This window comes from Fusarium oxysporum, chromosome 4 (genome assembly GCF_000149955.1).
Source record: "Fusarium oxysporum f. sp. lycopersici 4287 chromosome 4, whole genome shotgun sequence".
In the NCBI taxonomy this organism is placed as follows: Eukaryota; Fungi; Ascomycota; class Sordariomycetes; order Hypocreales; family Nectriaceae; genus Fusarium; species Fusarium oxysporum.
The window spans coordinates 3,370,574-3,397,914 of NC_030989.1; the positions used below are offsets into that span (position 1 = coordinate 3,370,574).

The 27,341-nt window shown below is 49.2% G+C and overlaps 11 protein-coding genes and 2 non-coding genes across 20 annotated transcripts; 8 read left to right on the top strand and 5 right to left on the bottom strand.

Moving 5' to 3' along the window:
* Positions 1 to 782: 782 nt before the first annotated feature.
* On the bottom strand, positions 783 to 1,989 carry FOXG_04080 (uncharacterized protein). Its single transcript, XM_018381964.1, has 2 exons — positions 1,152 to 1,989; positions 783 to 1,100 (listed from the first exon to the last, which is right to left on the bottom strand). Exon 1 carries the CDS (start codon positions 1,744 to 1,746, stop codon positions 1,219 to 1,221), a length of 528 nt encoding a protein of 175 aa, XP_018238580.1. The 5' UTR covers positions 1,747 to 1,989; the 3' UTR covers positions 783 to 1,100; positions 1,152 to 1,218.
* Positions 1,990 to 3,081: 1,092 nt separating this feature from the next.
* Positions 3,082 to 4,121, top strand: FOXG_04081 (uncharacterized protein). The gene has a single exon (XM_018381965.1). The coding sequence runs from the start codon at positions 3,460 to 3,462 to the stop codon at positions 3,937 to 3,939; it is 480 nt and encodes a 159-aa protein (XP_018238581.1). The 5' UTR covers positions 3,082 to 3,459; the 3' UTR covers positions 3,940 to 4,121.
* Positions 4,122 to 4,845: 724 nt separating this feature from the next.
* Positions 4,846 to 4,966, top strand: FOXG_18730. Its single transcript has one exon. It is a non-coding gene; the product is annotated as a tRNA-Leu (tRNA).
* A 508-nt stretch (positions 4,967 to 5,474) lies between these two features.
* On the top strand, positions 5,475 to 5,564 carry FOXG_18731. Its single transcript has one exon. It is a non-coding gene; the product is annotated as a tRNA-Glu (tRNA).
* Positions 5,565 to 5,619: 55 nt separating this feature from the next.
* FOXG_18732 (uncharacterized protein) lies at positions 5,620 to 6,091 on the top strand (the record flags this gene model as incomplete). The annotated part of the gene is made up of 1 exon (XM_018398867.1): positions 5,620 to 6,091. Exon 1 carries the CDS (start codon positions 5,708 to 5,710, stop codon positions 6,089 to 6,091), a length of 384 nt encoding a protein of 127 aa, XP_018238582.1. The 5' UTR covers positions 5,620 to 5,707.
* Positions 6,092 to 6,395: 304 nt separating this feature from the next.
* FOXG_18733 (uncharacterized protein) lies at positions 6,396 to 6,763 on the top strand (the record flags this gene model as incomplete). Its single annotated transcript, XM_018398868.1, has 2 exons — positions 6,396 to 6,576; positions 6,678 to 6,763. 2 exons carry the CDS (start codon positions 6,396 to 6,398, stop codon positions 6,761 to 6,763), a joined length of 267 nt encoding a protein of 88 aa, XP_018238583.1.
* A 3,426-nt stretch (positions 6,764 to 10,189) lies between these two features.
* On the top strand, positions 10,190 to 15,174 carry FOXG_04082 (uncharacterized protein). 7 transcript variants are annotated; one of them, XM_018381967.1, is made up of 4 exons: positions 10,190 to 12,609; positions 12,723 to 12,841; positions 12,952 to 13,522; positions 13,580 to 15,174. In XM_018381967.1, the coding sequence occupies exons 1-4, from the start codon at positions 12,492 to 12,494 to the stop codon at positions 14,434 to 14,436; spliced, it is 1,665 nt and encodes a 554-aa protein (XP_018238585.1). In that variant the 5' UTR covers positions 10,190 to 12,491; the 3' UTR covers positions 14,437 to 15,174. The 7 variants fall into 7 exon arrangements, with proteins under 7 accessions (XP_018238585.1, XP_018238589.1, XP_018238590.1 ...); XM_018381971.1 differs by having other exon boundaries at positions 10,190 to 12,841; XM_018381972.1 differs by having other exon boundaries at positions 12,723 to 13,522.
* On the bottom strand, positions 11,571 to 16,731 carry FOXG_04083 (NADH dehydrogenase (ubiquinone) 1 alpha/beta subcomplex 1). The gene is made up of 4 exons (XM_018381973.1): positions 16,116 to 16,731; positions 16,005 to 16,022; positions 15,826 to 15,955; positions 11,571 to 15,767 (listed from the first exon to the last, which is right to left on the bottom strand). The coding sequence occupies exons 1-4, from the start codon at positions 16,317 to 16,319 to the stop codon at positions 15,721 to 15,723; spliced, it is 399 nt and encodes a 132-aa protein (XP_018238591.1). The 5' UTR covers positions 16,320 to 16,731; the 3' UTR covers positions 11,571 to 15,720.
* A 295-nt stretch (positions 16,732 to 17,026) lies between these two features.
* Positions 17,027 to 18,807, top strand: FOXG_04084 (uncharacterized protein). The gene has a single exon (XM_018381974.1). It carries the CDS (start codon positions 17,404 to 17,406, stop codon positions 18,739 to 18,741), a length of 1,338 nt encoding a protein of 445 aa, XP_018238592.1. The 5' UTR covers positions 17,027 to 17,403; the 3' UTR covers positions 18,742 to 18,807.
* Positions 17,285 to 20,147, bottom strand: FOXG_04085 (NADH-ubiquinone oxidoreductase 23 kDa subunit, mitochondrial). Its single transcript, XM_018381975.1, has 5 exons — positions 19,759 to 20,147; positions 19,674 to 19,701; positions 19,532 to 19,624; positions 19,280 to 19,478; positions 17,285 to 19,210 (listed from the first exon to the last, which is right to left on the bottom strand). Exons 1-5 carry the CDS (start codon positions 20,007 to 20,009, stop codon positions 19,134 to 19,136), a joined length of 648 nt encoding a protein of 215 aa, XP_018238593.1. The 5' UTR covers positions 20,010 to 20,147; the 3' UTR covers positions 17,285 to 19,133.
* A 113-nt stretch (positions 20,148 to 20,260) lies between these two features.
* On the bottom strand, positions 20,261 to 22,753 carry FOXG_04086 (uncharacterized protein). Of its 2 annotated transcripts, XM_018381977.1 has the most exons (3): positions 22,490 to 22,612; positions 22,124 to 22,437; positions 20,285 to 22,062 (listed from the first exon to the last, which is right to left on the bottom strand). In XM_018381977.1, exons 2-3 carry the CDS (start codon positions 22,248 to 22,250, stop codon positions 20,498 to 20,500), a joined length of 1,692 nt encoding a protein of 563 aa, XP_018238595.1. In that variant the 5' UTR covers positions 22,251 to 22,437; positions 22,490 to 22,612; the 3' UTR covers positions 20,285 to 20,497. The 2 variants fall into 2 exon arrangements, with proteins under 2 accessions (XP_018238594.1, XP_018238595.1); XM_018381976.1 differs by having other exon boundaries at positions 20,261 to 22,062; positions 22,124 to 22,753.
* Positions 22,754 to 23,119: 366 nt separating this feature from the next.
* Positions 23,120 to 24,749, bottom strand: FOXG_04087 (uncharacterized protein). Its single transcript, XM_018381978.1, has 2 exons — positions 24,261 to 24,749; positions 23,120 to 24,213 (listed from the first exon to the last, which is right to left on the bottom strand). Exons 1-2 carry the CDS (start codon positions 24,547 to 24,549, stop codon positions 23,675 to 23,677), a joined length of 828 nt encoding a protein of 275 aa, XP_018238596.1. The 5' UTR covers positions 24,550 to 24,749; the 3' UTR covers positions 23,120 to 23,674.
* A 715-nt stretch (positions 24,750 to 25,464) lies between these two features.
* On the top strand, positions 25,465 to 26,832 carry FOXG_04088 (uncharacterized protein). Its single transcript, XM_018381979.1, has one exon. The coding sequence runs from the start codon at positions 25,625 to 25,627 to the stop codon at positions 26,561 to 26,563; it is 939 nt and encodes a 312-aa protein (XP_018238597.1). The 5' UTR covers positions 25,465 to 25,624; the 3' UTR covers positions 26,564 to 26,832.
* The last annotated feature ends 509 nt before the right edge of the window (positions 26,833 to 27,341 follow it).

Sequence of the window (27,341 nt, forward strand, 5' to 3'; positions counted from 1 at the left end):
CGGCGAGCTTGTATTGACCTCGTAGCAGTTTGCATACAAATTACAGGATATTGGATCCGTACTAGAGGCATTTGGACTAATTATGCTTATATTTCTCCGGTGTGCAAATATAAGCTTAAACTTTTGGCCCTGCGTCATAAGTGACGTACAACCAGGGTCGGCAGTTAACAAAGAAATTCGAGAAAGCAAAGAGATCAACAGATGCACGATGATCAGTGGCTTTTCACCCCAGGCCACGCAATACCCCCTCCACTACCCCAGCTCCCGCAATTTATGCTTGCTTCTGCTGTCGCGTGAGGTCTTTCCTCTCTGAGAAGCACACTGATCGTTTGTGATTCGTCTACTAAGGTTTAAACCCGTGGGTTCACATTGGTTGAAGGCGGACTCAGCTGCCAAGACGATATCACAGCCTCGCTAGCCGCGCGTTTCCATTCTATCTTTAAGAGCAAAGTTTGTCTTGGCGATTGATTAGTTTGAGCCCTATCGTGTTTGAGCCTCGTTCAACGTGGTGATCTTGGGGGTTTTCGTTTGGTTATGAGGATAAACTGACTGCGTAACTTGGGAACACAGACCTCTTGGCGGCGTTTTTGGGAAGGTCGTTGTGACGTGGCTCAGTACGCTGTGAAGACGACGCAGAGATGTTTGTCACGTTAAATTCTGTATTGCCAAGACTGTTGGTTATCATGGTATGGCAGGCTGAGTACGCTCAGATCGCTCAAGGGCGTGGTGATGAGGCGCAAGACAGATAAGGGAAATGTCGGGATGGAGGAAATCCTCGGGTTCTAGAAAATGGGTCCGGATCGGCTTCTTGTGCTACCTTGAAGTTTATTTATCGCTGGCCATGGATCAGAATGTTGATCTATATCCGTTTGTTCACTATCATATTGTCGTCAATTTGACGGGAATGGTTATTGTATGGAGACATGAGAATAATAATCGGGATGTAACATTGAGAATCGCACTTCTTTCCGTCTCCCTCCTCCTTCAAAAGACTTGCACTGATGTCTTATTTCAACGTTGACACGGGTGATCTGCACATCCATGTGGTGAAAATACTCAAGAAGGCGTTGTCTCTAAGCAAGCATCTGAATGCTGGCTCACTGCGCATTATGTTAGCTTGCTGATTATCCCAATCTCATAGCAACTCTCACCTTTGCCAATCTCTCGCACATCAGCACGTCCATCCTCTGGCGTCGTCACTTTGTATAAGACCCCAGCTCAAGGAACAGCAGTCTTATCCAACTCGGCCAACACAATAGGCGTGTCCGATTCAAGCCTCTCAAGTGGAATCTTGGTCATCTCCCCCGTCCTAACATACCCCAACTTCTCATACCATCTAATAAGTGCCTTTCTCGTGTGCAACGCATTCAACCCAATCTTGCCAACACCGAAATCCTTCGTGAGATACTCCTCTCCATATGCAACAAGCTTTCTTCCCAGACCTCCGCGCTGCAGTGTTGGGTCGACAGCAAGTAGACACAAACGGCCGTAATCCGGGGCCTTTCTCATAACATTGACGCACCCGATTATAGGGCCGTTGGGGGTGTCACTTGCGACCAGGAATTTACTATCATTTGAAGTGATCCTGTCGATAATGACGGATATGTCGATGTTGAATGTTTCAGCTAATTCGGGAGATCCGACCCAGTCGATGTGAGCGTCTGTGAAGCGGAACGCTGCTTCGATGAGTTCTTGAAGGCGAGGAGCATCACCTTCGGTGGCAACGCGAAAGTGCAAGTCAGACATTGTAAGTGATTATTTGTTGATCAGTGCGAAATGTTGTTGTCGGCTTGCTGTGATTCATTCAACAATATACGCAACTGTTTAAATACCTCACATGGATGCTATGGGAATCACTCAGTCCGCGATCTTTAAATAGGAAGGTCGTCTAAGGGCGTCGGATTGACGCGAAGGACGTGAAAAACATGTCATGTTAAATGGTCCTCAAGTGCCGTTTAAGCGGTCTGTTGCAACCTAGACCTATCACTTATGGATAATAAGGGCGAGCCTTTAAATGGACAGCCCTACAAGGGGAGGGCGCAGGCTGTGTTGAGGTTCGGAGATAGGGCAGCAGACCAATGGGAGAATTTGTATAATTGCCTCAACTACTATCTTTGCGCCAATCGGTCTTTACATTATTTCCATCTTCGTTTGTAAGGCTGTTAGCAAGAAATGCTACATCAGTGATCAGATTGTTCTTGATCTGAACCGTGGTGAAGCTGCTTACCCGAGACCTGTATCATTGAGATCGGCGTAAGGCACTCACTCTGGCACAAGAGCTATTTATTCCCTGACTGTTGTGTTCGTTTTGAAAACCACATATATATAATTCCTCGTTTCACTCTACTCAATGGCGCTGTGTATTTGATCTCCTAATTCAGCAGAGCTGTAACATTGTGGTCTGGTTGTTATAGGATTCAATGTCAATTTCTCCCCCAGGACAACCTCCATTACTGTATAGATGAAGGAACAATCGACATAATTGGATTGGTGGTTAGTGAGGTCTTTGTCGGCTTATTTGGAAATACTTGCTTTCCCACTCTCTTTGAATGCTCACTTTGGGTCTTCGCGTCGGGCTTTCGGGCCCATGGGAAATCCCGACAGCTTCACAATATGGCTTCAGCGGGGACGCGCTGCAGCGAACGTGGACATGCCTCACCCTTGGATTCTCACTCCATCAATTCAATCCTAGTTAAGATCAATTGAATTTCTGCTCATACTAAGTTGAACATGTATAAGAAAATACGCTTGTCATTGCGAAGAGTTGTCCCATACAAACGAAAGTGCATTGATTCAATTGCTTCAATCCTCAATTGGAGCCATGGCCCGCTTCGAATGCCTCAATTGCAGCCATCAAAGACCAATGAGTCAGGCCCAATTACACAGCGCAAGAGTCAAAGATCGCTTCGCTAAGCTCTAGAGTAGCTAGTCTAGAGGAGGAAGTCGAGCGGTTGAGTAGAGGCAAGAAGAGAAAGGCGATCCCGATAACCCATCTCACACCGTTCGGGTCCACGGGCCCATGGCCATAAGCGCCCGCTGCAAGGAATGCTTTAGCGCAAGTGCCCCCAAAATCCAAGCACACTGTACGCCAACCTCGAGCAATATAAAACACCATCCCTCGTCCTCACTCTACTTCTCTTTCTTCATCAACACCAACGGACTCTCCCACCGTCCGCCCCTCCCTTCTTCCCTCTTTAGCCTAATCGGCCTCTCTGCACTCACAGGGGAGGCCAAGCCCCCTCTAACTTGAATCAATGGCAGTCACAGCAGCATCAGGATCAAAGTGCGCCAGACAACTCGTCATGTCATGGTAGTCTCATCAGTGCCCCGGCGCCAGATTCTGATTTTGGTCTCTTGTGCGACGTTTCTCCTTTTTTGGATCTTCCCCTTCTCGACTTCGACTTCAACTCCCAAGGCGTTTACCAGGGAAATGATGCGACGTGGGATTTTGGTCAGAATATGGGAGAGGGATTGTTTGATCAGATTATGATTTCTGACATGAACGCTCTGGATACGAATACTCAACTCGATGTGGGAGATGGCTTCCTCGCCCAGGAGCAGCCTCTCATCACTGTCAACTCTTCACCACTCGAGCAACCCTCAACATCAAGCACTCCCCACCCTACCACCACCAACAAATCTCCTTCATCATCTATCCCAGGAACATCTACCTTCTCCCTCCACCCATCCCCCTCTTCTTCATCAGGCTCCTCTCGGAAGCGCAAATCGTCACCGGAAGACGAAGAGTCAGCTGTCACCCTCAAACGCCAACGCAACACCCTCGCAGCTCGCAAGTACCGCCAAAAGCGACTAGATCGCATCTCAGAGCTCGAGGAGGCATTGGCTGCTATGACAAATGAGAGGGATGATATGAGGCTTCAACTTGCGAGGAGGGAAGCTGAGGTGGATGCCTTAAGAGAAATGCTAGGGAAGAAGTGATAGGAAAAAACATCGGAAACAGAATGGGATGAGCAGGAAAGGAAACACAACACAAGAGTTCAGCATCGTTGTTTGGATTCGGGGCTTTGGAAAGACTTCTAGATATGTTACGTGTTAGCGAGGCGCATTTCTAATTATAATGTTTTTTTTTTTGTTCAACCATTGAACCATAATTGATGTGATGTGATATGTGTCATGAGATGATAATGCCCTGTTAGCAGGCGAGGTCGCGATTGTTGATAGACTTCATTGCCTCTTGACATATAGAGAACTCGGATGAATCTTGTGTCAGCTTGCACTCATCTTCATCATTTGTGTCACCACTTACATCAATTGCTTCGTTATGTCAAGTCATCTCAAGCAATTTATACATATTTATTTGACGTTGTTAACCTCCGTAGCATCCGAACGACCCTGGCGTAGAGCTCAAAATCAGTCTATGTATAAGGGCTTGCTATTCCATTACCATCTCTTCCATGAGATGAGTAACAATGAATCACTGACAAGTTGCGATAGAAGCCCAGTGCATCACGAGCATGGAAACACTGTAAGGACCCTGGACGTGAGCGGGAAGTGGGGCAGATGCGAGGTCCTTTGTTTCGATAAAGGATGAGCCAGAATGAGTCATTTCGAAGATTTCCCTTTTAGGAAAGAGAGATTCTTGCGCTGATCTGAAGCTTATCAGCGTATCAGCGTAACAGCAAATGCAGATTGGACAATTCTGTGAAGTGATAGTCCACAGTATTGTAGTTTAACTCTGCCATATGCCGTCTCAGCGAATTGGGCCAGGGAACGTGGTGTGTTCCCGCCTCAAGATAGCGAGTCACAGACAACTCCTCACGACACGATTTTTTCACCACATGCATAACTCACGATAAGGAACACATCTACAACAACGAGAAAACAGCCAAGGTGGCCGAGCGGTCTAAGGCGCCAGACTCAAGATCTGATTGGTTGGATCTTATCCTGTTCAGCAGGAAGTATTCTGGTATCGAAAGATGCTTGGGTTCGAATCCCAACCTTGGCAAATACTTTTTGCCAACCGGTCCTTTTTTGACGTGGAGGGAGACATGCTGGGAGCCTCGCAGTTGACCCAATTGCTTACTGGGAGGGGCTACGTGTGAGATTGCGTTTACAAGTCTTGAGTTACAATAGCTAGAACTCCCATCTTGCGGGCTACATGTTGACGACACTTGGACAGGGTTGCATACAGCTGTACATATTATTGCTACCCCTCGTAAAACATGAATTGCAACTAAACTTGCTACAATCTCTGACGTGAAGGTCGAAATGATGAAAAAGTAAGTGTTAGTAACTCCCCTCTGTCCATAGTAGACCAGTCACTGGTTCACTCAGTTAACAGCTTCTGCCAATTAGACAACCACATTACTCTTCACTCCATTTCCATGTTCCTCTTCTTTTACCCAACTTTTTTCACCGCCTGGGAACTGCAATTATGCCTTGCTTCTTACCGCTACGACGTCAATCATGGAATGATGAGTCTCAATCTGAGCCGCACCATCACAAGATCACCATCCGGTATGGTGTAGTGGCTAACATTTCGCGCTCTCATAACTTGAGAGATCAGTTCCGCGGAGCCCAGGGTTCGATTCCCTGTACCGGAGAATGTTTACTTTTCCTTTTTTGCTTTTATCTACGATGGTTCGATCGGTGGAACATCATGGGACTGACAGCATGGCTATGAGGAAGGTAAGGTAGGCCGGCCTCCCCAACCTGGCTGGATACGCGGATAATGGTGTAGAGCAGGATGGCTATTGGTATATTGTACACACAAAAGCCGGGCGGGCCGTGTAAAACACTCCCAGAAAGCAGTATCATGGATGATCAAGGACAAGGAAATGCTTGCCAGCTTTACATCCCACGGATCTGCTTACCCATCTTCCTGCGCCTCGAGTGCCATGGTGATATCTCCTCGGTTGTCTCTTTCGACATTGACAGACCAAGCCTGACAAGAGTCTCCAGCAACAGAGCTGACCCTTCTCGCCCGTCTTCTCTCCCTATCCAAATTGTTGATGGCACTCACGGATATCCCATTGACATCCGTTTTTTCCGAGCCCAAGACTACAAGGATGACATCAACCGAGATCATGCCCTCATGTACGATATCATTCTCCTCGACACCTTCTCGTGATCATTGATGTGGGTTTAACCGTATCAAAAGTCCTCCGAATACCTTGGCACATCCATCAATGCCTGACTCGACAAGAACATTATCCAAAACTCACTCTTTCTAGCCGAGTGTTACTCAAGACCTACCTTGATGCTGCTTCTGCGTCTGTTTGTCTCACATTGCCGGAGTAGACAAGTCTACGGGCATAGTAGACCAAAAAAGGAGAAAAGACCGCCTTCGTTCTTGGACGAATACGTTAGAATGAAACGCCACAACCTGCCACCTTGCTCGCCTCCGTGTTTTGACGGTTCGACAACATCACTGGATGGCTGACACACTTACACCCTTCTCCAAACTGATCAACATCACCAGCCACAAGTTCCCTCACTGCAACACCAACATTCTCCAACCTTTGCCACAACGTCTCCTCCGCAGTGGAGAGAACACGGCTCGTCACGCGTCCGGCCAGAGGGTCTTTGACCTCACCTCACCGGCCCGTCCCATTCGTCAGTGCTGATACGAGGCCGGGCTTAAGACATGCGCCAGGCAAGAAGGTCATCCGAAGAGGAGCAAGGTATGCCATTGGGTTTTGTCATGAGAGTGTCAGCAAACGAGGCTCTGGGCGCTGTGCTAGTCATGAAGCGCATGACTGGTGCTATCATAGACCTTGGAAGAGCCCGTCAGGCGCTCTAGAGCGTCAGAGTTGATGACAGAAAAATGCTTTGTCGTGATTCCATAAGAATGGTGTCATATCATGCTTGAGGGCCGGTATGGTTTTCACGAGTAACATTAGATGATAGAGTGAAGCATGGTTGTAGCGATCCGGTTCCTTCGGGCCCTGCTGTAACCATCAACGTGAACAGGAAGTTGTGTTGCAAATGGTGATACCTTGCAGAAACTAGACGTAGCGATCGTCCTCAGGGTCTCTGCAGCAGGGAATACAGACAGGACCCTTGACGCAGGCGAGGAAATGTCACAACGCCGGAGACTTTTGACCGGACTGTGTACTCCTGTTGCCAAGTTCATCAGGATTCAAAACAATTCAGGCTTGGCGATACAGACGCAACGCGTCCAAGGGGGCGATAAACACCAAAGAGTCGTGATCATGGTGGGGGAGCAAGACTGATGACGCCGCCGGGATTGAGTCGGATGATGTGGGGCAGGGATCATGAGGCTTCTCAAGATGCTACTATGTTGCCCATGTCAAAGAAGAGTCGATCTCATCGAATGTGAGGGTGTAGTGACCAGGAATCTCCTGGTCTGAATGGGAGTGGTTGGGCGATCGAGAAAGCGAGTGCACGGGGACGGGTGGTGTACATTGAGTGGGTGTCATTCTGCTTAGCGCAACACTTGCCGAGCGCTTATTTCGGATCATGAATGAAAGGCTGTAAGAAGTTGACGTCTCGTGGTGTTGGTGTTTAGTGGTGACTCAAGGAGAGACAAAAGCCAGACAGACAAGGTGAACCCAGCTTTGCGGAGAGAGGGGCGGGAACAAGCAGCGTACATTAGAACATTCGACAGGGACGCCACTTATGCGATGTGAAAGGCTGAAGGTGCCAAATCTGGGGACGCCAGCCAAGCCACCAGAGAGTCAATAACCTTTCAGACGCAACAGCCAATACATTTGTCCAAGCCTGTCGTATATGATGGACTTGACCAACTACACAGAGGCTGTGAGTATGAAGATCAAAGAAGAGGCAAATTTCCATATCATGACCCTGGTCTAAAACGTCAGTGCTTCTCGGCAGTTGATAACCACGAGAGACAAACATTCGGGGTGTTTCGCGAAACCAAAAGCATCGATAGGACAAAAGATGGGTGTAGGGGAAATGCGGGAGGAGCGAATCAAGAAAGGCGCCTTGATGAGGATGCTACAGCATGTAAGAAAACTTAGGACCTCGATCATAAGTGACAGAAATACTGGAGCAAGTCTCGGATAATGAGGACAAACTTGGGAGACTCTTTGACTAGTTATTTCCGCACCCTCATTGAAGGTCTCAAGTATTTGTCCACTCTTTGAGGAGGGTCTTGATTGTGGTGGTGGTGTTGATGATCACCCGCCTGAGACAACCAAGGCTGATGGCTTGACCAAGGACATCTCGCCCGGTCGTGGCGCAGTAGAAAGTAGTCTCAAAAGTTGGAGAAGGTTGCTCTCCTTTTCTGATCAATAATCGGGTACAGGTTCCTTGATTATAGAGGTCTAGAAACTGATCCCGAGACAGATGAAGCTCAAGCTTACTGGTTGAGATCTGCAAGGTCGAAACTCAAAGAATCCAATACAAGGCTGTTCCCATGCACAATCACCTGCGAACGCCTGCAAAACATAAACATCCAGAGACGAATCAGCTAAATTCAGCACTGTATAATCAGAGCTGAAGAGGCAAGGATGTGTGATGCGATGGGGCAGTCAATTGGTCTGAGTGAACGCAGCTGCCACTGAAGAGCATGTACGTTGGGCAGACATAGCCAGCCATCCTGACTTGCGGAAGCTACCCGTACGACGCATCTGGAGACTAGTGATAGCTACCAAGGCCTACAGCAGGGAAGTGCCATAGTTGCCGGAGAGGATGCGCGGAGACAGCGGCATCGCGGGATATTTGAACATAGTGGAGATGGACAAGGCTCGGGATGGAACGAAACGAGCCGGAGGATGAGAAGACAGAAAGAACAAAAAGGTGCGGCTGTATCAGGGAGGTGTGGATAGACCGGAGATAGCATACGCGGTGAGTCGGTAATGAGAGGTCATGTGGGAAAAGTGGTGATGATAAACAACGACACTCCAAGCCTCGCTAGATCCGGCTTTGCCCGGGCGATGACGATAAGTGTATCATTCTTTCAAAATAGCCTGAATGACACTGAGACAAGCATAGAACAGAGCATCTCGGTTATGCGCGTTGTATCGTAAACAACGTCAGGCCTCATCGTGAATGTCTGATAATTGATATAAATGGAGTTTTGAAGTTGAGGTGCCTACACACCAAACTGCACGGCTATTTCTGGATCAGAGACCCACCGACTCGACGCTCGGACCGTCATCTACCCCTCCTTGATCCCCTGACAACCGCCCAGGCCAGTGTACTTACAGTGGATGTCTTATAAAGACGCTGGAAACAGTTGATTGTGTTCCACTAGAACGGCGCCCTAAGATCACGTCTTCCCGATATGTCGTGGGCTGGGCTGGACACTGCAGGAGATACATACATGCAGATGTGATTGTGTAACTCGATAATATCCAACTTGATATCCTCTTGCATTTTGTCCTACCCCAGGGATGAAGTTATCACATCCCACGCAACAGGGCTTGTGCATGGAGAATGTCGTCAATGACTTACAAACAATGCATTGGGGTAGCACCGATAGCCCAGAGGAGAAGGACATGAATGCAATGATTCCACAAATCGAAGGTAGCCGTCTTAACACGGAGATATATAACATGTTCCTGTGATACGAATCTACTGCTGTGCGAGGTTGATGTCACAAAACAAGTCATTTCCCCAAATGCACCGTCCAAGATGGGATTCAAGGGCAGAGACAACACAACAGAGTCGGTACATTAATATTATCTGGTAGGCGGCAAGCTGCGCAAGCGTAAACGCGTTACAATCCCAATCGAGGCCGCCTCGACTTGTTCTGGGCTGAGGCACTGACGCCAAAGGATTGTCGATGGGGAGAGACCCTGGTACGACTCTCTGTGGGTGCATCCTGGGCGCACATGGACACGAGGGTTGAGGGTCTGGTCGGCCAAGTTGGGGATAGTCCTCGATTGCCTTGATGTAAAGATGACTATGAACGGTTGGTGGCTTGGGGAAATTGTATGTATGTATGTATGTCAGACAGACAGACAGGGATATCCATTGCTGTACAAGGCCAGCCAGCATCTGTACTGTGCAGTCAGACAGCACTGTACTCTAAGTCAACTTCATGATGCAAAGATATCGAGCAGACCACGCACAACATTACGAATCAGTTTACAGGGATCTTGTGTCGTCATTATCGCGAAATGTATACCCCCCTTCTATTCAGAAAGAGGCAATGCAAGATCGTCAGGTGCGGAACCCTGGATATCCGGCTCTTAAAAGTTGTAGGGGTCCTGTCATGGTGGGCAATAAATCGGCGGGTGGCGTCCTGTAAATCTTGGAGGACTCTTGACGAGCAACGAGATACGAGAATTTCAGCTTTGTCGATATCCTCTTAAAACGGATGGCTTTTTTTTCTGTCATGGATGTTTATTTGACATGGGGAATCGGCATGTGTTGAAGAGGGTGGTGTTGGTTCACACCTACTGGTGGCGATGGCACTGGCACTGGCACAGGAATCTAGACATGAAGCTTCAACGTCGACGGACTCGGACTACAATATCGTGGCTAACATTCCAGGTTCACTCGCGGACTGTCCGTAATATTCTATTGGAAGCTTGTTTCACTTCATATTCTTATGCTGGATATGACTGGATGAGAAGGCAGGGATGTTTCGATAGCTCCAAGAACGACAAGATCCAGACCGGTGAGATGAGATCTATGATACTAACATGCTGTCTCCTCCGGTCTCAAGTGCAACCTTAAGAGATGTAGGTATGCATCAGAACAAGTTATTCAGCACATCCTTCTGCCTGTGTGACCCTTTGATGGCCTGATTCCTCCCTTCGCTCGTCATCCAGATGGCCCTTTTGGGAGGGACATGTAGCAAATGAGAGGCCAAGCCATCAAGGGGGACGTCAAATAACCTAAAAGTCTATTCTTCTAGCTTCGAGCATACGCAGCTCATAAAGATACCTTTTTCCAAGTTCATGGGCTGAGGCTTGAAGAACTGCGCATTGAGGTTAGGCTGACCCCCGGTTCGCAACGTTCCGCGCCTGTTTACCGGTGAGGATACTGTGAACTTGTGAAGTGGATGCTGTGATGTGATGTTTCAGATTGTCTAGAGTTGATGAATTCCACAACCCATTGTTATCCCACCCTCAGCCGTGTCTGCACCCAGAGTAGAGAGGTGTCTAGGCGGGTGGGCCAACAGACACACACGATGAGGTTTGTTTCGGGTCCGATAGTCAGTCACGTTGGCGGTTTTCGGGTTGAATCTTCTGCCTAAGTCTAGGACCTCAAAGTGTAGGTCTGTAGGATATGGATGGCTGTCTGGTGGTGTAGGCTATGTAAGCAGAGGAGGCTGGTATATTAAAAGGCAGCCTTTTCCCACCTGAGACCTGTTGTCTGCTGTATTGTATGATGGCTCTTCCATTTACTTCCCTCCGACTCTTTACATTCTTTGATCCTTCTACGGGAGCGGTCACCTGAGATATAACGACCTCACAAGACTCAAGCAACATAGCATAGCAAAGTTATAGGTCTTACTCGTCTTACACCAAAACAAGTATCCCGAGATATCCGCAGCTGGATCACTATTTTCTCATATAAGCCATCTGGAACATTTCCGGATATAGAACTGCAGAGTGGGAGGTATTTCCTTGGCTTACCCAATAAACAAAAGTGGCCTCATACAAGCAGGTCGCTATTCGATGCGAACATCTGCATTGCCTGCCGAGTACAGTAGTCTACAGTACTCGAGTGAGTGGTGCTACAGAATAGGAAAGGACGGGGTAGTATTTCTGGTTTACAGGGCATAACGCATCTAAACCAGGATCAGATCCTCGTTTGTCAGGTGCCTCTCTTTCGCCGCCATTTATTTCTCCTCAGCTCAGAAAGAAAACCTGAACTTGTTCAATTCGTTATCAACTCTTTTTATCATCTTGCGCCACTCTAGTTACGACTTACTCGCAATTATCTTACCGGTAGTGGAAACATATCCGCCGTCGCTGCCGGTTGCACCATCAGAGTCCGGGCACGGCGACATACCCCGTCCGTGAGGTACAAGCTTAAGCATATTACCACCGCGGGATATCAAAGTCACTTTTGTCCGTTCACCCCTCCATATCCGTCGCTCGTTGCTCGCAAAGAACAGCCCAGGCCAGGCCATTTCCAGACTCGCAGAGGCAAAGACAGAACAGAAGAGACAGGACAGGATTATCATAACGCCCCCACCATTTCCCCATCACTCGCATTGCATCAATCGCGTCAGGTCTTCTAGGTTCTTTTACCGCGAGTTTACCTTAGTTAGCTACCTTACGCCTAACTTTACACTGCGACGCCTAAATCAACGCCCATTTCGGCCACTCTCGCCCGCTTTCACCCACTACGGGCCATCGTTTGCCGCCCGCTCCGCCGCTGGGCTTCACTCAACTCGCTACCATTATAGCACTCTCCTCCTTGGCTTTCCGGTTTCCAACTCTGGTTCTTCTAAACTCCCTCCACTTTCTTTTTATCCTTCCTCCACCTTCCCTTGCTTCGAACCTTGGACTTCGGCCCGCCCCCCGATTTCGCCCTCCATCGCGAATTGCTTCAACCCGATAGCCCTCCAACACAAAAGTATCATGCCTGAATACCGCCACGCCAGGAGCGGTAGCCTCAGCGTTGCCAACGGCGGTTCACACTCTCAGGCGAGCGCTATGGCGAATACTCCCCGCTTCGATGGACCCCGAAGTCCCCCGAGTACGTTATGTTCACCCATTGTTGCTTTGCTGTGTGGTTGTTCCATGTTGCACACGACCCCCGCCAAACCTTGAATACCAAATGTCGTCCCTACTGACACGACTGAATCATAGATACGTCCCACGTTCCTTGCAAGTTCTTCCGTCAAGGTGCCTGTCAGGCTGGTAATGCCTGTCCTTTCAGTCATGATTTGAGCAACGCTGCTGAGAACGTCTGCAAATACTTTGCAAAGGTGAGTGCGCCATATCATGATCGATCGCCCGCTGCCAGCCGCATACACCCCTCATCACGTCGCAACGTCTCCAATCCACAGCAGCACTGACGATCGTTTTTCAATGACAGGGAAACTGCAAGTTTGGTCCGAAATGCGCAAATATTCATATTCTCCCCGACGGTCGACGCATCAACTACGGAAAGAATGGCGTCACGATAGGCAATACTTCCGCCCTCGCGGGTCGATCCAACCCCACCTCCGCAAGCAACAATCAATCCTCCACCAGCGCCCTCACCACCTCCCTCTACCGCGCTGACGTTCCAGCATACGCTTCGGCATATCCTTACGATGAACAAGATCAACACACTCTCGGCCGACAGCCTAGCCTCGAGAATGGTCTCCCAACCATCGATATGTCCTATACTGGATCCAACTACGGTTCTCCCCGAGACGAAGAGTCCTTGCGCTTTGGTATGGGACTTTCTCCTATTAACAACAAGGGTCTCTCTGTCCTAGACGCTCCTCTCCCCGCCTCTTTCGATTCCAATGGCATCTCCAACGCTGCTCGCTTCCCCGCTGGTCCATGGCCATCGTCCGTTCCCAACCAATTTGGCATCGAATCGCCAACTCCTTCGCTCAGCAATGCTAAGGACTCGCGTACGTCGGAGACACTCAAGCTTTTACACACTTCAGCATTTGGTTCGTCGGAACACCTCTTGGCCCCTCTGGATAGAAGCCCTCCTAACTCTCATCAAGCCAACGGGGAGGAGTATTTTGGCAGGCGAGCTATGCACTCGTCCCGCTTTACCAAGCCCCGAATGCTCAGTTCCAGCATGCCTAAGACGTCTGTTGACCGAGACTGGGAGCCTGGTTTTGCCTTTGGCGACGATGACGACAATCTCCCCGAGAATTATGTACCCGAAAACCTTCAAGACCTCTTGACTCCAGTCGAAAAGGCTCGCCGTGGCTCTATGCGAGCTGACAGCGATGTTGAGGGCCTGAGCAAGTACGGCAGTCCCATTGGAACCAGCCCTAGCCGATGGGGCCCTATGTTCCAGCGACAGAAGGAAGAGGAGGAAACCTCTCGATCTCTCCGAGGTGCTTCTGCTTTTGGTCACGTTGGAAGCCCACTCCGGAACTCTGTTCTTTCACAAGAGATGGGAGGCACAAACGGCTTCGTCCGTCCATCTTCCTTGCGATCTGGCAGTGACGGCATGTCCATGCTTTCTCAGCAACTTCAGCGAAGCCGTCTTGATGACACTGCAGGCAATTCTAGTCCTCTTCTCCACCCCGCAGCCGCTCGAGCTGGTGCTACCGCTAGTGCCATTAGCCCCATTAGTCCTATTGGCAAGGAGCGTGAGCGTGGTGGCATGGAGCGTCATGTGTCAAGCGGTAGCATCAGCTCATCTATGAATGGCCGATTCACTACCCCCATTAATGAGGACGACGAAATGTTTCACATGGAGGGCATGGAGGAAGACGGTGAGCCTTCTATCAAGTCACCTAAGAGGACATCAGCTGGCTTGGCCAACGTCTGGAGTAGCTATGCTGGTGCTGTCGCCGGCAAGCCCTCCACCAATGGAACCAAGGGAGTTCCAGTCAGCGGCCGATAAACGACCAGGCTGAAGGCGGAGGATAGCGTCTTTGAACAACTGGTTTCAGTTTTATCAGCCAAGCGTCGGAGTTGGTAGCTTAGACAAAAAAAAAAGTAGGTGACGAGTTGATGAGCCATGATCTTGAGCGGACAACGCCACAATCGCTACGACATACTGCATTTCGCCAACAAGCTTTACGCTTGAGTGGAACGGACGAAAGAAAAATATGAGGATGCATGGCAATTTATTATGGCCAAGATCAAAAGGATATAGGATACACGGCCAGGAGTTTTGACATTTTCTGTTTTCATATATTGCTTGATAATCGCTATCATATCATGAACTGCTTCGGAAGGCGGACGGAATCTGATTTTTGCCCACTCAGTTTTCAGGCTTGATGAGGGTGGCAAGCAAAGCTGACTTATAGTTGCTAGATGCACAGTTGGGTCTGTTTGCTTGGTATCTTCATCTTGGGCATGGTGTTTTGGGGAGGTTCGGATCTACAAAAACAATTGCAAATGGGGGTCAAGACCTCGTTAGATATATCGAGGCAAATCATGTATGAAAATAGCTGCATGTATGGGAGGATGCATAATGAACATAACATGTTCACCGGGCCTGTTGGCACTGGATTCACTTGGTACCTAGCCATTTGCGGTGATGTAATGTTGATTCTCGGCAGATCTTTGTGTCTAGACTACGTGATAATGAGGCCTGCGTACTAGTCATGCTCCATGGTGGGGATATCATGTCGGGGATATTGGCTATGTGACCTCTACAGGGAGCAGTCACAGAAAGTAGGTAGAGAAATTGGGTGTTTCTATACACTATACAAAGCCACAGAGTAGAGAGTCAATTATCTACTCTTCTTCATCAACTCAGCGAAGTTGATGCATCCCCATTCTCCCAATTCACTGCTTCACAAAATGAAGATCAGGAATCAACCAGTCGTCACATCCCACGAGCAGTAAAAGAGGAGGTCAAGAATACACTTCAAGCCGATCACTTGTCGCCAAGTCTTTCATTCAAACATCTCCTCATCTCTCCTCCTGTGGCTCCTCCTCACGACCGTCTGGAAAACAATGAACCGTCTCATGGTGCGCCGAGATTAAAAAAGAACTTGATGCGTTATATTGCATTTTTATATCTTTCCTTCCACCACCACGCCCTTCACAATCCCCCGCTGGCTTTTTTTATCGGCGTCTTTTAAATCCTTGCCGAGGAAGGATTTCGGTGGTCATGAAAGTGGTAATTGTACAATGAGGAGGAAGAAAGAGGGGTGGTGGTTTGGGAGATATACGTTTAGTTGGCGTCGGGCTGGTTCAGGATGTACTCGACAGCCTGTTGGACTGGGAGGTTGTTAGTTTGGGTTTCGGGGGTTTCATAAAGGGGAGAGGTTATATGTACCGGAGTGGATGGAGTCGGCGTCCTTGTCGGGGATCTCGATGCTGAATTCCTCCTCAATGGCCATGACGACCTCAACGGTGTCGAGAGAGTCAAGACCGAGGTCGTTGGCGAAGTGAGCGGTGGCACCGATCTGCGGATGGTTAGGTAAATATTCGAATCTGTTAATTATCGAGACGTACGTTGGAAACATCGTTGACCTGAGACCATCGTTAGCTACTGGTTTATCGGATCGGCAATTTGGAGGGGATTCCCTCGGTGAATCCATTGCCATCTCGGAGATGATTTCTCACCTTGTCAAAACCCTTCAACAAGCTCATAATTCGACCCTCGACCTCCTCCTTGTTAAGCGCACCGCCAGCGCTGTAGAACCGCACGGCCTGGAAGCTCTGGATCTTGGGGACGGCGGCGGTAGCGACGCGGGGCGCCACGGCGAATGAGCGCATGGCGGGACGGGCGGCGACGCGGACGGATCGGAGGACTGCTGATCGGAACATTTTGGCTGTGTTTTCTCTTTCTCTTTTCCCGGGTGTCGAGGAGGAAAGTGTCAATTGACGTCGGTGGGCGGTGGTGGAGTTTGGATGATGAGGTTGAAGGTGATGATAAATTTCTCGTTGCTACCCGGGTTGACTGGTCTGTTCCGATGGAGAAAGCTAAGCTAAGCTCGGTTTGGGAGGTGTCACGTGATCGTGCCGGGGGAACGCTCCGGTATACGTCAGCGAGGGGGAAGATGTGATTGGGTGATGAGGCCGAGGAAGAAGAAAGTCATTGAAGAGTTGAGTTTAATGGGAATTTGTGAGGTGGAATTGAGTTGAAAATCAATTTGTGAGATGTACTCTGTAAGGTTTATGGTGTTTATTGATTGAAATGCTGGTTGTAGTCTAGTCAGCATAATCGAACTTGTCCCCATTGGTCTCTTTCAATCTGGGGAAGCAACTGACATGAATACTGATGTTAGACAAGAGCACTAACAAGTTTACGCACTCTCATCTGTCAATTGACAAATTGAAATGTCAATTCAATGCTTGATAGATTAAAGATAATCTTTAGTCTTAGTAACTGCTTTCCCCATGTCCTACAGATAAGCCCATACCGCCAAAACAGCCGTCTTACATCCCCTACCCTGAACCTACATCTCTCTATCTCAAAGCCAAGCTTCTAATTCCCCCCAATAAGCACCAACTACCGACTCAGCATGAATGTCCCTTGTCTATGTTCCCCAGGTCAAATTGCAATCACCAAAAGATCGTCTACAAACGTTCCTTGTACTCATCCAATCACGACCCCTTGCTGCATGTTATCTATCGCTTCACCTACCACAAACAGTCTGCCCGTGCCCCCAGGGGACTTTGTTTACGGGAAGCTGGCTGAGATAGGAAGGAGAGCCACTGGAATCCAGTTGATTCACAGGGCCAAGAATTCCGACGTCCCACGGGAGATTCAATGTCTGGGTGATCTTTTGTCTTAAGCTTAAGCTTAAATATAACCCTCTTCTCTCCCATCCCATCATTGGGACTTCTTTTACTCCTCATCGCCCTTTTGACTTTACTGGTAGTTATTTCTTTACAACGGGTCCCAATCATGAAGCTTCAACTTTTGGCCTACGCTCTTTCGGCTTCTGCCTGTCTTATCCCCTCCGACTCAATCCCCCACTCGGAGCGCGCTGCAGTCCTCGCCGCTAGACAGGCCACCCGCCCGGAACCCGATTTCCCCATCGGAACGGGGGATCGCTTCAAGAAGGGCACTATCGTCCCCAAGGGCCTTTCCACCTCAGACCGCAACCTCAAGTCCATTCTCACTCCCGCTGAGGTCTCTTCCGCTCTTGAGGGTCTTGCTAAGAACTTCAAAGAGGTTGAGCTCATCCGTCCCCCCTACAAGACTTATGAGGGTGTAAAGACCCTTGGTGCAAAGATTGGAAAGAACCCCAAGTTCTTCATCATTAGCGGTGCCCATGCGCGTGAGCGTGGTGGCCCCGATCATGTAGTCTACTGGCTTTCTGACCTTCTTCACGCTCGTAAGGCGGGTAAGGGTCTTAAGTATGGTAAGACTACTTTCACTGCTGCCCAAGTCCGCAAGGCTGTTGATGGCGGTGTCGTCGTCCTTCCCATCATCAACCCCGATGGTGTCAAGTTCGATCAATCCACCAACTCATGCTGGCGCAAGAACCGTAACCCCAAGAGTTCAAAGGGTAACCCTGATGCCATTGGTATCGACATCAACCGCAACTACGACTTCTTGTTCAACTACAAGAAGGCGTTCAACTCAGGCATTGATCTGAGCTCCGTTGCCTCTGAAGATCCTACCAGCGAGGTCTTCCACGGTACTGGCCCCGAGTCAGAGCCCGAGACCAAGAACGTCGTCTGGGTTATGGACAAGTACAAGAGTCTGAGCTGGTTTGTCGACCTGCACTCTTTCGGCGGCGATATCCTCTACGCATGGGGCGATGATGATGCGCAGACCAAGGACCCCAAGGAGAGTTTCGCGAACAAGAAGTTCGACGGACGTCGTGGTGTTCTCGGCGACGCTGAGACCCCCAAGACTAAGTACAAGGAGTACATCACCTCCAAGGACATCAACGTCCAAAAGAAGGTTGGCAACAGCATGAAGAAGTCCATGGAGAGCGCTGGTACCACCAAGTACGTCGTGCAAGAGGCTGTTGGTCTGTATCCTACTTCCGGAGCCAGCACTGACTACGCCCTTGGCCGATTCTACGGCAAGGCTTGCGGTAAGAGCAAGCTGCAGAGCTACACTATTGAGTTTGGTGAGGAGAGTGGTTCGGCGGCTTGTCCGTTCTATCCTAGTGAGAAGCAGTACCATATGTGGATGAAGCAGGTCGCTTCTGGTTTGACTGAGGTTGCTCTCGCGGCTGCTGAGACCAAGCCTGAGGTTAAGAAGTGCGCATACCCAGCTCCCAAATAAGCCAAGATTGAGCCTTTCGTTGTATATAATTAGTTGAATGAATCATGATTATGATGTTGACGTGGATGTGCTGAAACTCTCGTTCGTGATCACAACTGACCTCATCACCGTGCCTAAATTGTACACTGCTTCTCTTGACCATGACTTCTCCCGCCTTCAGCTTCACACAAGCCAACCAATTGAGTGACAAAGGGGCATTTTTGGACATTTAGATTATGTACACCCATCTCTCCCTTCCGTCTGAAGCCTCATCGTATCCCATGCCGCCTTTCCACCAAAAAAAAAAAAGAAGATCCTGTTCCTTCAAAAGCGATGTCTCAAACGACCTGAGGCAACAAACAAAACAACATAAAAACCATGCTTTCCTCTTCTCCCTGTCCTTTTCGTATCGTTTATCGGTATGGTGAGTCGGCGCGGATAGCAGCTGCAAGCTCAGGCTCCCACTTGTCTCCGTTGGAGAGAAGCTTCTCTGTTGAACAGTTAGTAATGATCTCGGAAATTCGACCTGGGCAGATTGTGGAGGTGGTGGGATACGCACCCTTGTTGTAAAGAAGCTCTTCTCGGGTCTCGGTGGCGTACTCGGCGTTGGGCGACTCAACGATAGCGTCGACGGGGCAGGACTCCTGGCAGAAGCCGCAATAAATGCACTTGGTCATGTCGATATCGTACTTGGTTGTTCGGCGGGATCCGTCAGCTCGCTCCTCAGCCTCGATAGTAATGGCCTGGGCGGGGCAGATCTGTTAATTCATGTCAGCAACTTAGCTGCTACTTGAGATATGTGGTATCGTACAGCCTCGCAAAGCTTGCAGGCAATGCATCGCTCTTCACCGGAGGGGTATCGTCGAAGGGCGTGCTCGCCACGGAATCGAGGAGAAATAGGGCCCTGATTGGGTCAGTTATTTGCGAATATAGCTTCGTTCGACGTCTTATACCTTCTCGAAGGGGTAGTAAATTGTGTAACTAATCCCTCGTCAGTTCAATTCCCCTCCCTCAATATCCAGGTTCTTTATAACATACGGTGGTCGGAAGAACTGCTCAAGCAGAACATACATTCCCCTCGCCATCTCCGTCATAAGGAAAAACTTTCCCACGCGGTCAAGGGTGCTCTCCCTGTCCCAGGTCCACTGTACAGGCTTGCTCGTTCGGAAGTTGGCGGGAGGAGGTCCATGGGGTGTCGCGTAGCTTCGCTGTTGAACCAGGCCGAGGATGCTAGCTCTGCTGCTGGTAGCGGAGGCGAGCTGGCGTCGCGCGATGAGTGCGTGGGCCATTGTATCGAGGAGGATGTTCGAGGAGGAGCGGAGATTCGAAGGAGTGTCAATTGACTTGACGTCCCGGGGTCAATTGGGGCGGACGGGCTGGGCGGGAGGCGAGGATTTGACGTGATGGATGTGTTCGGCTACGAAAGTTGCTCAGCGGGATTACAACTCTAGGCTGTTGATTGGCTGGAGCCGGGCTCGTGACTTTGCACGTGATCAACGTCAATTGAACTTCATCACTCAACATCATGAACCAATGATGATCGCATATTAATAAAGCAAATTAATGAGATTAAAATTCAGTTCATCTATTAATCATCCAATTGCTATGTTTTGGTATTTCAGCCGTTTCCATATGATCGTTACGTCGTCTCAATCCTCGCGGCAACTCCCTCTACGTAAATAGCCAGCATGCAAACCATCAGCTTTACAAAAACGAAAACAAAAACTCCTGAAATCATGTAGGTATCTCAAATTGGTTTAGAATGGTCACGAGTTCCCTAAAAACTCTTCTCCCAAGCTTGCCACCAAAGGCCCATGTTTGCAGATACCAGTAGATCGAGCATCTTAAGTCCATCAGGATAGATAATGAGTTTGCCCAACTTGGCTCTCTTTCCTCGGTTGCCACCGCCGGCTTTCTCCTTTCCAAGATTGATGTCGAACGGCGAAACCATGCCGTCGTTATCGTAACCATCGCCTCGTTCGTCGCGGCGGAGTAACTTGTTGAAATGTCCTTGGAGCTGAGTCTTGACTTCCTCACGACCTTCAGCAGACTTGAAGAGTTCTGCTGTAGGAAGATTAAATCGAAGTTCGCTCATAGGCATGCCGCCACCACCACCTTGGATTTGCCCCTGACTGAATTCAGCCAGAGGATTGCTTGGTCTATCATCATGCAGAATGTGATAGCAGCGCAAGCTTCGACCAGCAGCTCCTGTACGGAATTCGCATCTCCCGTTCCAGGGACTGGTAAAGATGTATCCCCGAGGTCTCAGTCCTGGACCTGGATGCATTGAAATCGCAGGTTCAACAGGCGATGAGGCCTCGGTTGATTCGATCGATCCGACACTACCCTGTCGCCCATGTCCCTTTCCAGCACCGTCTTGCAGTTTCTCTCGCCAATTCGATGCCCAGCTTTTCGCATAAGCCATTGCAACTTGTCTCTGTAGCACAACACCACCGTCTCGTGGCTGAGTCATATCTGAGCCTGGGCCCGCATCGAAACTCCGTCGCGCAGGCATACCACGGAACTTTCCATAACCAAGAGTCTCGATCTGAACGTTTATGGGCGGGTTTCCGGAAGTTGGCGGTTGCGCAACGGGCGGTACAGAGGCGAACAGCGGGTTCGCATCGTCCTGATCAGGTGGTGGTGCTTCAGACTGGAAAGACGAAATATGTCCGACGTTCCACTGATTTCCTGTGCTGGGATCACGACGGATTAGAGCTAATGTGAAAGGCTGCTTTCCTTCATAGCTCTTTCGAGGTGAGGGAGAGCGGTTTTCGGTGTTTCGATTCGGTAGGGGAGGGCGGCTCGTCGCACGCATTCGATCAAAATCGGGACCTCCCTGGTTGGGAGGTGGAAGGGGCGGGAGAGGATGGTCGCCTAGTACGGAGGCATTGTTCGATGTCATTCGAGGTCCAAGTGGTTTCCGGGCTACAGCAGGCTCCGGAGTCTGGATTCTGGGGACGTTCGTCGGTCGAGGTGGTAGAACCGGGCTTTCTTCCTCTTGCTCATAACCATGTCGTGCTGATATTTGTCGAGGATCAAAGGTCGAATTGACCGAAAGGCCCCGTCTTCTCGTGGGGTCCTGGTTCTCGTTTCCGTAGCCAGGTACAGGAAGATGATCGGTCGGAGGAGGCGTCAATGGTCTTGCGCCACCAGGCAAAGGCTTCCTCTTAATATTCCGTATTGACGAGCTCTCATCACTCGAAGATCGGTGCTCGTCATCTCGTGGTGGACCGGCAGGTTCTAGCGACGGCGCTTCAAAATGGACGTAGTAAAGACAGCTGGCGACATCCTCGGCGGTAACGTTTTTTAGTTGTGGTTTGAAAGGTGATAGAATGACATCTGTGTTCAGAGGCGGTGTTAGTGTCAGATCCGGTGGGGGTTGAGAGGAGTGTTGTCTTACCTCGAGTGCCCGGTACTCTCGAGATATAGAGAGTTAGAGGGTCTTGTTTCTCCTGCGCTGGGTTGATAGGATATTGAGGCGGATTGCCCGCGAGGGTATTAAGTGCTGTTAGAGAGCGAGCTTCCATTTTTGGATGCTGTATGTTGAAAAAGGTATGATGGACGTGGGGGCGAGAAGTGAGAAGAAGCCCGAGAGCGGGAGGTTGGCGAAGCAAATAAATAATCCACCTCTAACCTCGTTTATTCCGCGACAGAGAAAGTGCCGGCAGAATATTCGCAAAAATAGACAAGAGGAAAACGAAGAGGATATGAAATCTGGGGTATCAATTAGGTTCGAGTAAAGCAGAGTTAAGGTATTAAGCGTTACGTTGGGCCGAAGGGGAAGACGGGAGTATAATAAGTAAAACGGGTAATGTATAGCAACAGTGAGTGATGCGACGTGGCAGAAGAGCGAGTGAAAAGAAGAAACAAGACGCAGACAATCCTTGCGTACTTAGGTTAAAAGGATCAGCCTTGCATTTTTACTCCCCTACCCATTTATTAACTGCCTACCATTCATTAACGGGAACCTAAGCTGAGGGCGAAAACCCAACGTCAGCTCAGCGTCGGGGGCTGTGCTGCGCCGTACCGTGCCTGAGAAGTAAATATTAAAACGGCCGCCTATTTTTTTGAGCTGTTGATTCTTGGCAGGGTCCATATATTTGATGTTCTAGATGCTTCATGCGCCGAGACTTTAGTGTGATTGCCTACTGCTGTCCTTTTTGTTGCTATTTTTTATTTTGGAAGCTTTTGCTTGGTTTGTGATACTGGCACTTTCATGGCGATGGGCGTATTCAATGAATTGGAGTCAGAAAGTCGGAGGCTGTGGAGACGCGTCCGGAGTACGCAACGCACTCCGCGGCACTGCCGACGTCACTTTGTGGATCAGGGGTTGCGATGCCGGGCCCGAAAGGGTTCCGGGAGTTGAGAGTCTCGCACTGTGACACTGCAAAGACTACTGCTAAATACTGTATCAACTACTTTGCACACTGTCTCTAGGTCATCCTCATCTCTCGTAATCCAAGCCACCTCCATATTCCTCTTTATTCTATTCTCAGAATAAACACTTTCGACCCTGATTCTAATCACATGTCCAGCAAGGGCCCATCCCCAACTCTAGAAACTGGTCTTGTGCAATGCGCCGTCACTGAACTTCCGCTTACATGGAACATCCCTCCACAAACTGCCAGCGAATGACACAACGGCTGAGCTGGATAGTTGCAATGACGTATACTCTCAGCGCATAAACTGCCAAGGGAGCGAACAGAGAGTTTCTTTTTTTTCATCTCATTTCTTTTAGGGCGCTCGGATCACCAAGACCAACGCTATGATTGTTCCGTGGTAGGGACTTTTGATGGTGGACGATAGATACATCATCAATGTGGCTTTGCTAATTGCTGTCATTGAAAGAATTTACACGTCAACGTGGAAATTCGCCGAATTGTGTAGAGAATTGCTAGCTCGGTCTTGCTATTTCGAGTCATGTTTGTAATGGCATCCCAGCAGAACAGGACTACCATGCCTGGATTCCAGTCTCCCCGACCCATTCAGGCTGTCCGATAACCTTTCCAACATCTTCATCCCTCTTACCCTCAATAACGTTCTTGATGAGCTCCGCACCAGTTGCTGGGTCACCAGCTCCAGCCTTCTTCAGCACTTCAGGCTTTCCTCCAAGGCTCGTTGCCAAAAAGCCAGGACTGATTGACCAGACTTTGACACCATCACCCTTGAGAAGATGGTGCCATGAAAGCATCATCATGTTGAGCGCGGTCTTGGATGATCGATAAGCCACAGCTGTACGGATTCCCTCCTTGGGCCAGCCACGGGGAACGTCGCCGGCGAGCTTGGTTAGGTATGACTTGTGTGCGCCTTCGAGGGTCGCAAGGCCAGAGGTCAAGAAGAGGAGGCGCGGGGATTTCGAGGCAATGAGGAGAGGAGCGAAAGCCGAAGTCATGACTTGCGTGCTTGATACGTTGACATCGTAGGACTTGTTGAAAAGCTCGCGAGCTTTCTTCGGATCGCTGGCATCATTGAAAGCATCAAAGTTTGCGCCTGCAAAGCTTAGCATAAGTGTAAGATTTAGATGTTAAGCAACATACCAGCGTTGTTAACGAGAATGTCAACTCTTCCAAACTTTTCCTTCACATGTTCGAAAAGCCTCTCGATAGCTTCATCATCAGTGATGTCAATCTGAACAACGTCCAAACTGCTCTTGGAGCTAGGACATTCGCGCTCTAATTCAGCGACAGCCTTCTCTCCTTTGGCAGGATCACGGCTTCCGAGGATAATATGGTAAGGCTTGGAAGAAGCGAAAAGGGCTTTGACAGTCTCAAAGCCGATACCGGTGTTGGCACCAGTGATGAGAACGATTTCTTTGTTGTCGATCATGATGATGTTGGTGTTGAAGGTGAGTTAAGGTTTGAGTTGAGATAGAATGAGGAGGAGGGTTGGCCTTTATATTACATTGTTTTCTCTGTGCCACTGATTCACAGGCGAGGTGTAATGTGAGGTAGTTACCCCAGTGCGACAAGACGGTAGCGATGAAGCGAGACTGTAACGAATGGGGTGATGCACGGGGCGGACTTAAGAACACTTCCACGCGAGGATCTCCAATAGGGGAGAAGATCAAGATCATTGGCTCCCAGGGTGACACTTGGAGTGATGTTTAAAACTGGATAGATATGCACGTATTCAATGATTTGATAGGTTTTGAAGTGATGAGGTATCTTGGCTGATGTATTTTTCTTAGCGGGATTGAGTGCATACAGAGTAAGAATGTTGAAATTCGCATTAATTCGACAGTAATGGGAAATATTGGATCGATATTTGTAGTATAATAAATGTTAAATACGGTTATCATCATTCTCAAATCTGTATAAACTCATATTTGTACTGCTGACACTAAACCTTCCTTTTGCAGTCCATAATCTTATCCGTAAATTATACGATTCCCCCTCCCACTCAGCACATTCAGCCTCAACTCTCACCGTCATAGACATCATTTCCCCTTACACATATCGGCTCCCCGCGTCTTCTCGGACTTTTTTGTGGGACCTCGCGGCCGGAGATACGCGCGCTAAGACCCGGCGTCACACTCGGACACGGAGCAACAAGATACGAATAGACAACACCGAAGTTCGGCAGATCTCGTTAGTGCATTTACCTAATTGGGAATGTTATCACAGGGGATGTTGATGTGCTGGTTGTTTCGCGCTAGTGAGACGGCGGAAGGCCTCCGCGATGGGAGAGATGCACTTTCGGGGTGACTTTCCGGGTTCTCGTATCGGAGCGTCATCCCGATGTCTTGATTGCTTTTTGTGAGTAGAGCTTTAAATAACTGAGATGATCAATTGCGAAATGTACCCCGCATTACATAGCTAAACTACCCCGCGGTGTCGTATCTTTTGCTTGATCCCAGCATCTTCACCGACCTCCCTCTCCATCTACAGCTTGTCATCGCATCATGTCTATCAACAAAGTCCTCCTCGTCGGCGCAAACGGCAATCTAGGCTCAGTCCTTCTGGAAGGTCTGGTCGCCTCAAACTCCTTCTCCGTTTCCGTTGCCAAGCGCGCATCGTCCAAATCTACACCTGCGCACGCATCCTCTGTGAACATCGTCACGATCCCCGATGACCTTGCCATTGAGGGTTTAATTCCAATCCTGAAAGACCAAGATGCTGTTATCGCTTCTTTCCCCTTAACAGGCGTCGTTGACCAGCATCTACGTCTTGCTGAAGCCTCTGCGAAGGCTGGTGTCAAGAGGTTCATTCCAGCTGATTTTGGGAGCTGTGACGCGCAGAGTGAACAGGCGAAGAAGCTGTTGAAGTTATATCGTGACAAGGATACTGTAAGGAGTAAAGCTGTCGAGCTTGCGAAGGAATATCCTAGTTTCTCGTGGACGTCGCTTGTGTGTGGGCATTTCTTCGATTATGGTATTCTCGATGGTCTGCTACATACGGATCTTGAGACCAACACCGCTGTCATCCTCGACAAGGGCGATGTCCCAGCTTCAGCATCTACACTCCACCGCGTCGCCGAAGCGTTAGTCGCCGTTCTCAAGCGCCCCGATTCGACAAAGAACCGTCTTCTCTACGTCCAAAGTTTCTGCAAGACACAACTTGAGGTTGTAGCAGCACTGGAGAAAGCTACAGGCGTAGAGTGGAAGAAGGAGTTTGTGGATTCGAAGGCGTTCTTGGAGAGGGAGGTTAATAAGCTAGCGGTGGAGTACAGTCATCATGCGATGGAGGAGATTGTATTTGTGCTGGGAGCGCTGGATGCTGAGTGGCCGAAGCGGGGAGATGCGTTTGCGATGAAGGAGTTGGGATTGGAGGATGAGGATCTTGATAAGGTTGTCCAGAAGGTTGTTGATGAGTGGAAGAGGGAGAAGGAGGAGAAGAAGTGAGCATGTTAGACGTTGGCATATACCAAAAGGCTTTAGAAGGTTAGGACTTGCCTCGACGGCTGGTTTGCATTTCTTGTGAAGGCCCATGATAGATCATGACAACCAGAAGCATTGACTTCGTTGTGCGCAATGTTGATCTCACCACTCTATCTGCAGGGTGTATGTTGTGTTACCCTCTGCCACGAAAAGATGGCCTCATTCAGTCTTACTGCCATAGTATCGACAAAGTAGCTCTACAGCGGACAACGGCTCACGTAGAGTGCCCCAACCTCATCATCCCAGATATACAGAAGCATCGCTGGGACCACCGAGATGCTCAAAAACACTGATCATCTCCGCAACAACCCATCTACATATAGCTTCACCCAAAGCAAACACTCACGACCCCAATCTGGCAATCCCTACATCATGTCGCTCGTATTCCTTCCCCTCACATAAATGCCGACGCTCAATGCGGCTATCCAAGATTGATCTTCAGGGCCCTCCTACGCCATCGTTTCAGCCCCCAACCTAATCCACGTGCTTCACTTACATCACCGGCTGTCATCCTCATTCCTTCATTTGGAAAGTGGGATTCTGTTTGGACTACAAAGATCTGATCGTCGGCAAGGTTTATGATAGCTTTTGTAAAACCTCGTATTTCGGTCTGGGCTGACGATGTTGGTAATTTGGAGGTGTGAGGCTTAGGTATAAGAGGTGAGTATGTTGCTGCTGAATTGAGAGGGTTTTGTGGTATCGGTTTCAACACTGGCACCAGATTTTAATTGAAAGTTCTTCA